The sequence below is a fragment of the Astatotilapia calliptera genome, chromosome 19 (genome assembly GCF_900246225.1).
Source record: "Astatotilapia calliptera chromosome 19, fAstCal1.2, whole genome shotgun sequence".
Lineage (NCBI taxonomy): Eukaryota > Metazoa > Chordata > Actinopteri > Cichliformes > Cichlidae > Astatotilapia > Astatotilapia calliptera.
This window is the reverse complement of record NC_039320.1, coordinates 3,452,935-3,465,940: the sequence shown is the minus strand read 5'-3', so window position 1 is coordinate 3,465,940 and position 13,006 is coordinate 3,452,935. Positions and strand designations below refer to the sequence as shown.

General features: G+C 39.6%; 1 protein-coding gene across 3 annotated transcripts in view; it reads right to left on the bottom strand.

The window, feature by feature from the left end:
• Nucleotides 1–13,006, bottom strand: part of slc4a11 (solute carrier family 4 member 11) — a 103,263-nt gene that overhangs the window by 70,513 nt on the left and 19,744 nt on the right. Inside the window, exon 1 of one of the 3 annotated variants that reach the window (XM_026151299.1) lies at nt 1,935–2,128. The exons of the other annotated variants lie outside the window; for them this stretch is intronic. Within the exon in view, the coding sequence (XP_026007084.1) occupies nt 1,935–1,971 (37 nt within the window). The 5' untranslated portion in view covers nt 1,972–2,128. Of the gene's footprint in view, nt 1–1,934; nt 2,129–13,006 lie in introns of those variants that run through there. 3 annotated transcript variants of the gene reach the window in all.

Below are 13,006 nucleotides of genomic sequence, written 5' to 3'. Positions count from 1 at the left end.
CTACTCCATAAAGTAAAAATTAATTTCTGAACTCTTTTATATAACCGTTTTTTTTTTTTTCTTTCAACTGTCAGCAGTTTGCCACTGATAATGACACAATTTGGGTGCTTACCCCAAACTACGCAGCAATAGAGCTTTGTTAATGCTCACATAAGACAAAAGCAATATAAAGGTCTGCAGTCAGCTTCAGACGAACATTATTTTGGACTCCATGTTCCTGTTAAGTATGCTGAGTTTTGCTGCATGGAACAGCTTGCTCTGCTTTATTCAAAAATACAGAGGGCAGTAAAGTGAGTGTTGAAAGCAAGAAAGAAAAATCCTCTGGAAAGGTAATTGTTGAGTCACCAGTGGAGCTAAATATCTGCTGTCAGATTTCTGAACATGTACCTTTTTGACAGCATTTTTGATTCCTGACAGAGATCAATAATGCTACCAAATTTTTTATAAATGTACAGTTATGTTTAGAGAGGTTTTGTTTTATTAAAATCTGCTGTTAAAGCCAAGGTTACATTACACAACACACAAACACAAAAGTAATTTCCGATAAGCCATTACTATAGCAGACTTTCTCCTATTAATACCCGCAATTTTTAAAAACCTCTCCCTCTCCCTAGTAAGAAATCTTTTGAATACCTTTATGTTCACACCACCAAATTGTTCTGCTGTAAGAATCAAATCTGCCCTCTCTGCCTGTAATCAGCTAATGCAAATTATTTTTTAGAGGACAAGCCACAGCAGTGTCCATCATACCCCAGCACATACTCAGGGATGTAGTTAGTGTGCAAAAAGCATGTTCACTCGTGTACGCACAAACACATATGTAGACACAAAACACATCTGAACTGTGAAAAACACAAAAATGAGCGCACCCCCCCCCCAAAAAAAACAAACAAAAAAAACAAACAAAAACAACACAGCTATATAAATGCATTCTTACAAAATACTGTAGACTACAAACAAAAACACACTGATATACACGCTAACACACAGATTCCCACACTTGTATTATCCTCAAAACATCCTATTCTCTCTCTCTCTCTAACACACACACACACACACACACACACACACACACACACACACACACACAGAATCCTGCTCCGTCTTCCCAGACAAAATGAAAGTGAAGCGGCAGCCGCATCACACCTCCAAATGGGCTATGGACTCTCAGAGGACTTTCAGTGAGGAGAGAACTCGCTGCTCTCCTGTGGCTGTCACCAACACTAATCTGTCATTCTTTATCTCACACACATAAACACACGTTTCAAGAGGCAAAAAAGAGAAAGAAAAACACATGCAGGCACTACACATGGATCCATGCACACACGCACACATGAATGCAAATGCACACAGTCTTACATTCATGAGCCGCACCAGTGCAACACTGAGAAAGTGCATTGTGATCCCAGGTTTCCTCTGCATGCCTTCTGTACATGCTCGACAGGTACACTGGCTTTCTATGGGTGGGTTTGCAATGCGATTGTTTCTCAAGGTTCAGTTCCTTAACTGATAATATACGACACAGGAACCTCTTGTGCCGCATACCAGACATAAACAAGTACAAGACAGAAAACCCCCCACAAATGCATACCAATACAAAAAGGCAAAAAAACAAAAAAAAAAACAACATCTGCGATCTGTCTTCCAAAACCCCTCCTCCCCTCAGAAGAAAATAAAAAATTAGATTTCTGTCACAAGTGGAACATTGCCACATTCCTAAGTACACAGAAAGGGCAAACACGAAAACAAGTATGTACAGTAGAGCACATGCACAAAAACATCTGCCATCCCTCAGAGCAGAGGTGGAAGTGGGCTGCACATGTTTTGCACAAGGGGTTCTCAGGTTTCACTAGGTAGGGAACCCCAAGGTTCTCCCAGTGAACGATGTGTCGTGCACAGCTGAGAAGCAGCTTTCGGAGCTTTGATCCACTTACCCGAAGGCACAAAATGAAGAACTTTGTTGGTCTCCATAGCTGAGCAAGTGGTGGCGAATGCACACTTCCTCTCTCCAACCGCCCCCCCCCCCCCCAAGTCAACCCATCATGGTTGTGTTATCCTGTGCTGATGAGTGTGAGATCACCTCTGCTCCCTTGCTCTGCTCTGTTTCTGACTGCCTCTCAGACACATGCAGTGACTCAGCCCCACTCTGCCTGCCTACTCACTCACTTGTCTGGGTCCTAGTGCCTTCCCCTTTACTCCTTTACTGCTTTACACCAGGCCCACCAGTCAGCGGCGTATGGCAGGGCATCATGCTGCAAGGCAAACCCAACATCAGGACACACCTCCTCAGCACAGTTCTCTTAACAATAACACAATAACAAATGGCTGACAAGCCATCTTGTCAGCCATTTGTCCCTACACTTTCACAGAGCTTAAAATTCCCAAACTAGTTTCATAATGAATGTGAGATATTGCTTCACACTGACGTATGCATGTTCACTCACAGTGGCTGGTGTTATTAAACCAACAGTGGAACAGTGATGCAACAAAACCATCATGCATTTTTGCTGTGTGATCATTTTGATAAGCCAGTATTAAAGCTTGCTGCTATATTTGATTTCCTCAGTTTTCACTAACAATAAAGTATATTAAAATCAACTATAGCTATACAGACACTAGTATCTATGGGGAATGACTGTATTTGCCCAGCAGAACACACATTTATAAATCTCTCTTTCAACATGCTAAAACCGCTTTTTGCCAGTTTCAGTTTTTCTTCCAAGACATAATTAAAAGCATATAGAAACAACAATACAATTTAACTTTTCCCCCCAATGCGAAATATTATTTTCATAATAAATTAAGTACAACTGTAATTACAGGATCTTCTCTTACTAAAACACCTGAAAATAAAGTGCTCTGCTACTGGAAAGAGGTACAAATAAATGAAAAATAAATCAAAATGATTTGCATTTCCAATACTTTTAGACCATGTCTTTAACCTCAGTCTTTTTTTATAAGATTATAGTTTTATGATCTGGTAAAATATTCTGTTCTGTTGTTGATATTTTTTATTTTGTGATTGGTCACATAGTGTTTAACGCATTAGCTGATGCTAGTGTAAGTAAAGCCAGGTAAGGAAAAGGTATCCTGGTCATTCTGAACCTGACTGCCGCAACTAAAAAAAAAAACAAAAAAAAAAAAACATATGTAAAGACAGCCTTTTAAAGGTCAAGCTGAGTTCTAACTAATAATTTGTATATATTTTCCATGTTTTGAAACAAAATACTATTCAGACATCATATTTATATATCTTCTATTTGTGTTTTCATTTACTAATATCAGCTTGCAAAGCTGAATGCATATTACGATTTTTAACATATCTGATCACATGCAAATGTACTGAGGTAGTTACAAAAATAATGAAAATACATTAAAAAAAAAATCACCATACAGATTTGCAAATGATTCTCTTTATTTGTTTAAACTGTATCCCTTAAAGCTTTTACTTCATTAATAGTTGGGCTTTATGAAAGAAATGGATGCATGTCATGCCCATCTCTCTCTTTGCATGTTTTCAATAAGTAGCTGCACTGTGTTTTAGCATTTTCTTCTATAGTTGACAATCTCAGTTGCTACCCTGATCACATTTGACTCACAATTAATTTTGCCTTGGTATGAAAGAAACATGATGGCACAGATGTGACGATGTTGGGAGTCAGAAGAAGAAAGCAATTGTGATAAAACAACTGAAGAACAAAAACTAGGTGCTTGTGGCTAGATAAAAAGACAGAGCCTGGGACCAGATTTGTGTTCACACCTCTTCATTCAGCAGCCGTCATCTTTGTCCAGAAAACAAGCTCCTGCTAAGAGTATGTGACCTTTCAGATCCCTGTTCAGCTGTAAATACTATAATGCAAAAACTAAAAATATGCAAATTTAATCAAGTTTTTTTATTTAAAGAACACAAACTGAAGACGTGCTTGCACATTTGGGTTCAATTTAAAAGGCAATCAACCAAGCTCATTCCTTTCTTTTTATGAGTTGTTTTCACTCATGAGATTGTCCTCACAAGTTGCATACAGCTGATCTTGCAAGATAAAATCCTACGACTTACAAAAAAACCCAACCAAACAAAAAAAACTAAACATACATTGATTTCGATGAGGCTGCTGCCTCGGTTAAGTACAGCCTCCAAGAGACAGGACAACTTCTTGCTCATAGGACTCAAGCTAAAGTCACAGTGAAACAAATAAGGGCTATCGATAATCACATGGACCCACATAGCAAAATTGGTATGGCCCGGATCTGGCCCACACAACGTGCTTACACATGGCCTACATACTGCAAAGAATGACGGCCCTTTGGTGGCCCAGATCTGGTTTGCTAGATGTGGCCCACACATGGGCGAGCACAAGGCCAGTTGCAGGCACTGGTGGTCCTGTGCTGGCCCATGTGTGGATTACCTCTGCTAAACCTACCTTAATCAAACCATGTATTAACAACATGTGGCAGAACATGCAAAAGTTTTATAGTATTACAACATGGCATTTAGGTCTTCTAACTAAAATAGGAACATAAATAGTACCATCATTGTCAGACCTGGCACACATCTGGTTGACATACACCCTGCCTTGACACCAGTCAGTCCGAAGTGCCAGCTTGATGCCACATCCAGGGAAGACCTGTTTTCTGTGGGCCTGGGCCTCATACATCAAACCATAATCAGGCCAGATATGGCATACCATTGCATAAACAGTGGCGTCATTGCCAGACATGGCGCACATCTGGTTGACATACACTCTGCCATGACACGAGTCAGTCCGAAGTGCCAGCTTGATGCCAGATCCGGGCCAGACCTGTTTTCTATGGACCTGGGCCACATGAACCAAACCACAATCGAGCCAGATGTGGCATGCCATCACATAAACAGTGCCACCTATGCCAGGCCTGGCCCATATCTGGTACATGTCTTATCATGCCAGAAGTCAGCCAGCAGTGCCGACTTGATACCAGATCCGGGCCAGACCTCCTTACTATGTGGGGTGTCACATGGAATACAGCAGGTTAAAAACGATTGACTTCATTGGATGTCATCGTTCACATATCCACCCTAATTGAGCTAAACTGTTTAGTTGTGCTAATCTCACATGTGTTGATTTTTAAGCTTACACTATTGCTTTTTCACTATATACAAATGTATGGCAGGTAACATAATGAATGCACATAACATGAAACAGAAAAAGAAACATTTTTAAATAATTTAATGAGCAAATGAACTGAATTGAAAGTCTTGTTCAAAGTCTCTTTTCATCCCTGTGAACTTATCATTGTAACAAATGTAACAATGCTTATTAAAACTAGGATTTTTAATAAGGAAAAAAATAGGTACAAGGAAAAAAACATTTAACTTCATTTTAATTTTATTAATCTGACAGAAACTACTGAATAATAATAATAAAAAATAAGAATTCTTACCGTGATGTAAATGTTCTTTGAAAGGTCATTCATTTGCATAAGTCTGCAAGTACAACATCCCTATGTGTGGTATGGCCAATGGGTCTGTTTTGCATAAGAACTGTTACACACAGTTAGGGCAAATGCATCACTTTGTGAGCCAGAGCCCTTTCTCCCCAGAGGATAATTCGTGTTCTCACCAAACCCGTGTAGCACAGGTGTAAAGACATGTGTATTCTACTTAAAAATCAATGTGCACAGCTACCTTACATGCCTATTTTTTGGTTATCAGTAAGAGTATATAAATGAAAGCCTACAGTACATAAAAATAAGCTGGTAGTGTTTGGTACTTACAGCACCATGAAGACTTTATTCCTGCTTTATCAGTTTTTTACCATTTTGTTACACTTGCATGTTTCCAATGAAACAAATTTTAATATCAGACAAAGATAACCTGAGTAAATCCAAAATACCATTTTTAAATGGTTTCATTTATTAATGGAGGGGAAAAAAGCTATCCAAACTTACATGACCCAATGTGCCAGCATGAACCGCAATAAAGTATTTGTGATGATTGGCAATGAGTCTTTCACATCAATAGGGAGGAATTTTGGCCCATTTTCCTTTGCAGAATTGTTTTATTTTAGCCACTTTGGAAGGTTTCAGCATGAACAGCCTTTTTGTGGTCATGCCAAATCACCCCAACATGATTTAAGTCCGGACTTTAACAAGGCCGCTCCAAAACCATTTCAAAACATTCATTTTGTATTTTGAGCCAATCAAATGTGGACTTGCTGCTTCATGGTACAAACCGATGGCCGGACATTCTCCTTCAGGATTTTGTGGTAGAGAGCAGAATTCATGGTTGTATCAATTACAGTAAGTTGTCCAGGTGCTGAACCAGCAGAGTAAGTCCAGACTATCCCACTACTACCACTATATTTCACTGCTGATATGATGTGGTTGGTTTTAAGACAGACATAACAGGACTCAAACCTTCCAAAATTTCAACTTTTGTCTGGTCAATCCTGGGAATATTTTCCCAAAAGTGTTGGGGATCATCAAGATGTTTATTTTGGCAACTGCGAGACGAGCCTTTGTATTTGTGTTAAAATCAGCAGTGATTTTTGCCCTGGAACTCACCCAAAGATACCAAATATGCATAGTCTCCTTCTTATTGTTGTATCATGAACATTGACCATACCTAAGACAAGTGAGGCCTGCAGGACTTTAGATGTTGTGGCGTCTTTTGTAACATCCTGGATCTTTCGTTGTTGCGCTCTTGGAGTATGGCATTAAGTGTTGCTTTTTGAAATCCTTTACCTATTATCTATGAATTTTCTCCACAGGTTCAATTTGAGTGATTTCTTGATTAAATGGGTCTGGAAGTAATCAGGCCTTTGTGTGGCTAGTGAACTCTGCTTAAAAAAAAGAAAAAAGCTAATCATAGTTAATTCATGATTTAACAACAAGGGGGATTACCTTTTTTTAGCATAAGGCCAGGTAGGTTTGTATAGCCGTTTTTCCCTTAATAATTGAAAAGCATTCGATAACTGCGTCTTGTATTTACTTGGGTTAAATTGGTCTTATGTATTCGATGTATTCGCTGATCTGAACCACTGAAGTGTGCCTAAAATGGGAAAATGTATGAAATCAGGAAAGAATCAGGAATACTTTTTTTTAATGGCACTGTATATGTCCTTGAAATGATCAAAAGTTTGAAGGTTCGATTTAGATTTGCTTCCATCTTTGTCACCAAAGTCAAATCTCATTAACATGGTGCCTCCTGGGTGCACCTGGGGCGTTTTGGGTACGGTGTCAAAATTAGATCAAATGAGTGGAAAGAAAAGAAAATATTTTAGATTAAGAAACAAACACCTGAAAACACAAAATCCATTTTTAGAGTTTTATTCTTGCTTTTCAGCTTCTCTGTTCTTACAATTGGTGAACCCGTTTTGATGTTGAGGGTCAGCTTTGTGCCTACAGCCACAATGTGATATAGGTCATGTCAGACTTGTCCCACGAGTTTTCTACAGGCCATGTTTTCTGCTTATTTGTTTTTGTAGTTCTTATGTAGTTCAGCAAACTTCTAACAGCTACACACCAATAAAGCTGCACTTCAAAATACAATGGGTAAAAAAATCTAAACCTTTAATATGACTTATAACCTGTACAATTCAACTGAACAAACACCTTTTTATAACTGGGGAGAAATGTTAAGACTAGTTTTTAGCACACACCTGTCATCAGTTCCAGTGAGTTCATAAAAATCAAATAAAGTTAAATTGTTGCAGGAAGGACATTTACTCAGACATTTTAGTCGCCTAGGTCAGCGGTCCCCAACCTTTTGTGCGCCACGGACCGTTTATGTCTGACAATATTTTCACGGACCGGCCTTTAAGGTGTCGCGGATAAATACAACAAAATAAAACCAGTACCAGTACCCAAAAAGAAGAAGATTTATTCATAACACCAGTGTTGGGTAAGTTACTTTAAATTAGTAACTTAGTTACATTACTAGTTACTTCCATCAAAAGTAACTCAGTTACTTCAAGTTACTCGTTACTTTAAAAGTAACTAGTTACTAGGGAAAGTAACTTTGGTTTTACTCAGACTTCTCTTGTTAATGTGTTGCTAACTGGATACCCAGCAAGACTGCCAGTCTTCTAGCTTGCTTACTTGCCACAAGTGCACTGTGCCACCTACCAAAGGAAAAAATAACGTGCATATTTCCACGAGAGAAATCCCACGCCTGGACCGTCGTTGACCGTCGCCATGATTCTAGCCTACGTCACAGCGTCATGTGCGCTTTTTACATCCAACACAAAAACTGCAGTCGTGGTGCTTTGATTGTACTCAGAACTCAGACATTCTGCCTTCTGAATAGGAAGATGTAGGCAACACCAGACTGCAGATGAGCTGCATACAGAGCTGGACTGGGACAAAAAAAAAATCAGCCCGGGCATTTTGACTAGAGACCAGCCCACCATTATAGCAAAAATCATAAAGCCTTTGAATGAAAACAAACACTGTTGTGACAGTGATGTACACTGTTCTGATGGTATATATGCATCAATCTATCAATCGTTTGTTGTAAGATTCAGATAATTATTTTTTAAAAGCTAGACATTTGAAATGAGAATAAGAAAGTATTTCCTTGTGCCCCCCTCTCCCTTTTAATGCTCTACCTGGCCCCTGGCAACACTTTGCTAGACCCGCCCCTGCACAGTTACCAGCTGTCAGCTACATAAAAAAGGATCCTGGTGTTATTTGTCTCTCAGAAACAGTTCATAACTTCAACTCATTCATGTCACCTAAAAGGTAAACCTGTTTCTCCATCACAGCTCTGATGATTCAGTAAGGACATCTCCTGGTTTCATCTTCATGTTTCCCTCTCACCAGATAACCAAACGATATCATCACCAGCAGCTTACAGATGTGGCTCCAGCAAACATCAGCTGATACTAGAAATTAATATTAAATAAATTCTAACAACAGCTGATCAAACGTGCTGCTGTTGTTTAACGCGACATCCGCTGGTTTCCTCTTTCTGGCGCAAAGTGGACGATAAATAAACAAGAGAGCCGATCAGCTGATCATTGATCAGTTTCATGATTGAAGTAGCAGCAGGAGAGGGAGGGGAGAGAATGAGAGAAGAAGAGGCAGCTGTGCAGCGTAAACACAGAATAACTCCAGCTTTGTGTCTTTTTCATTGTAGCTGAAGTCCGGGACAAACTGTTCCTTTTCACCTCAATACGAAACGCGTAATATTTTCTCTGAATACGAGACGATTCTGTTTTTTAGGGAAACGGTTGGCAACTCTAATAATTAACCTTATGAACAAAATAAAGTTCAACAGCATTAACATCGTAGCACCCACCCAGCTGTATAGAAACCCCGTCATGCTAGCTAGCACGCAGTACGAAAAAGTCAGCCCAACGAAAATAAACTCCACCTAAACTTGGTTTATATCTGACTCAGACTGCAGGTCATAACTTCTTACCTGAAGTTCAGTTCACCTGACACTCGGACCGGCGGCCGCTTCGGGTCTCTCATCCTCCTGCGTCCCCTTTCTCTCATCCACCTGCTGGCCTCCACCACTTGCTAATGTTACTGAATCTGTGGAAGCTCCGCGATAGCCACCACACGAAGTAACGACCCTATCTAAATCCCAGTAACGAGTAACGCGTTCCTGATTTTGGCATAATAACTAGTTACCATGCTCGTTACCACAATAATAACGTAGTTACTGTAACCCGTTACTTAATAACGCGTTAGTCCCAACACTGCATAACACACAGGAAAAGACCCAGGGAAACTGAGTTACTGATAAAAAACATAATGCTAAAAACTGATAAAAAACCCTGAAAAGCATACATTTCACACCCAAGCCTTAACTCTTGCGCCCCGCTACCAAACAACTTACCGGTTCGTGGCCCGGGGGTTGGCGACCGCTGACCTAGACGAAACGCTACGGTCCCCAAGATCAAAGGGAAAGTTATGTTAGGAAAATGATAACAAAAGAATTTTTCAGGCATTGGAGATAAGGTGGAACACAGTGAAGACAGTCACGTGGAGAAAATATGGCACAACAGTGATATTACCAAGAACTGGATCCCAGAAGTTGCAGAAATTTTTTTGCAAGACCTCGTTATGTACTACATGCGACATTCTTCATATGTCAGACTATGGGGTGGGATGGCACGACAGAAAGAATAGAACACAATAGAATAGAACTGAAAAGACTCAAATACCAACTGTAAAACTCTGTGGAGGCAGCATCATGGAGTTTTAAGTGGTGGCCTTTATGAACAATTCCAAACCGTCACATCTGGCACACAACATTAACCCCTCTACTAGAAAGCTGACGACAATGATGAATTTCCCCTTTGCGCACAACAACAACCTAAAACATATATCGTAATTAACAAAGGAATGGCTTCACCAGAAGAATCTTAAAGTTTCAGAATGGCTAGCCCCAAGGCAAATGAAAATGTGGGGGGGTGCCCAAAAGAGGCCTATCATCAGAGAAGTCCTTGCAATCTGAGATTTGGCATGCTTGTGCAAGGGAGAGTGGGAAACTGTGGCTAAGTTAAGATTTGCATAACCCAAAAAGACTAAATACAGCATCAAAGTCAAAAGAAACTTTCAAACTAATTATTTTATGAGACTTCTGAAATGATCGATCTCCGTCTTATTTTATTACATCTGGGAAAACTCCCATTTTAAGAGAGGTTTGCAGGATTTTTAAATCCAATTTTGAAGCCCAGCTGATATTGGATTGATAATACCGATACTAATACTGATTTTAAAATTTGACGATTTAAAAACCTGATATCAGCCAATATTTATTTTCTTCTGTCGAGAAACATTAATCAAACAGACTTGCCAACCATTTTTTTTAAGTGGAGTTATTACTTATTTATGCTCTGCCTGATTCTGCTCAGATCAGCTGGTGGTTGTGTTTGTGGCCTTCGAAACACGTGTTACCAACAGAATAAATTGCACTTCCTCTGATGGACAAGCTATGCGATACTGATAGACTGGAAAATGGCCATTATCGACTCTAATCTAGTCAAATTTTTAAAAAAAGAATTTAACAGGCTGGCAGGAATCTCAGTGCTAGCCTCCTGTTGCAAACTGATTTTGACACTCACTCCACCCGACCTCCAATCTCCTTTTCACCTCATGGTATTTAAACTCATCGTCCTTCACTACCACTGCTCCTTCCATCTTTACCTTTCCACCTGCTACTCTCTAATTCACACACATATATATTTTGTCTTGCTTCTAATGACTTTCGTTCCTCTTCTCTCCAGGGCATACCTCTACCCGACCACGCTCTCTTCCACCTGCTCCCTACTCTCACTACAGATTACATCATCTGCAGTATCATACTCCATGAAGACTCCTGCTTGACCGCATATGTCAACCTCGCCATCAATATCATATTGCCAATCCCTACCACCATCTTGAACCAGTCTTTCACTCCAAATGCACACCTCAACACTGAGTCATACATGTCCGTCACCAGCCTCACATACTTCTCCACCACTCTTGAAATCTTCATACCACATCTCCCAACTTTGCCACCCCTCTCCTTGCTGCCTCCTGTCTATTTCTTTTTTTAAATCTCCTGACTATCCCCATTTCTCTTTGCTTACCTCTTCCTTTGAATGCTTTCCTCATTCTACCACAAAGTCTTCTCGTCTTCTTTCATTTGTCCAGAGGATACACCAAGCACCTTCTTGGCAGTTTCTTCTCACCACTGCAGCTGTACTTTTCTATAAATCTGGTAACCCTTCCCTACCACTCAAGTCTGTGTCAACTCCTCACTGAACTCTGCTCAGTTGTCCTCTTTCTTCAGCTTTTAACATTTAATCATCGTCTCTGTCTGGACGTGCTTCCTTTTCTTGACTTCCAAAGTCATCTCACAGACAAGCATCAAATGGTGCCTACCTACTTTGCTGTGAAAAAGTCTTTCCCCTTTCCAATTTCTTCATTTTGTGTCTATTTGTCATATGTTTTAGATCAAACTAATGGAAATACTAAACAGAGATTGTATTCTGTATTTAATTGGGCTGTTTTTAAATGATGATTTAATTTAAAGGGAAAACAGGCCTCCAAACCTTACTGGTTCGATGTGAAAAAATAATTGCCCCCTAAACTTAATCACTGGTTGTGCCACCCTTGCCATCAAGAAGGGCAAGCAAGTATTTGCAGTAACTTGCAAAGGTGGGGAGTCTTTCGTGTCACTGAGGAAGAATTTGGCCCACTTTTCTTTCCTCCACTCTTACACAGCATGTCTCACCATTTCCATCTTTTTTACTAAATTCACTACCATCTGTTTTTAGATTAACCAGATAACCTAAACCCACTACCTGCATGTCTTAGGACAATGGGAGGAAGCTTGAGAACCCAGAGAGAACCCAGGCAGACACGTGGAGAACATGCAAACTCCAATGACTGGAGAAAACAGTCTTAGATACTGGGACACACAGAGCAGGAAAGAGTCCACAGTAAAGGGAGTGAAAGAAAACATTTGCATTTACCGTAGTGATAATCTGAAGGGTATCAAATGTTGGCAATTGATTTTGGTAAACTGTCAAACTAACTAATATACAGTTGGTATAAGTATCTGCCTTCCTCCTGCGAATGTGAACATGGTTGCCTAAAAGGCATTTATGAAAAACCGGTTCTCAAAAATTCATATGCTTTCATTTCGTATTTGTGTGGTTCAAATGTGCACAGTTTGTACTGCATTTACTCATTTTATTTCTGCAGTTTTTTTTGTTTTTTTTTAATGTGTTACATTTCAGTTTCTATATTTCTTTTCCAGGTGTTTTCACATTGTTTTTGTATTTTGGGACAAAAATTCACACCAATAATACTTTAATACTATAATTATAGTATACTTATATATAGTACAGTATAGCATATGCATTGTTATAGTGTAAAAGAAGCTGTTGTCAGCTCTTCTTCCTCTCACTCTCTCAGGTTATACCCTAGTTTCCAGCTGAGAGGTTGAAGTCAGGTCCAGTTCTCATTTCTGCTCAGAGTCACACATCTAGCAAAAATGCTGTCTCGCTTTACCAGCTAATTGGCATGA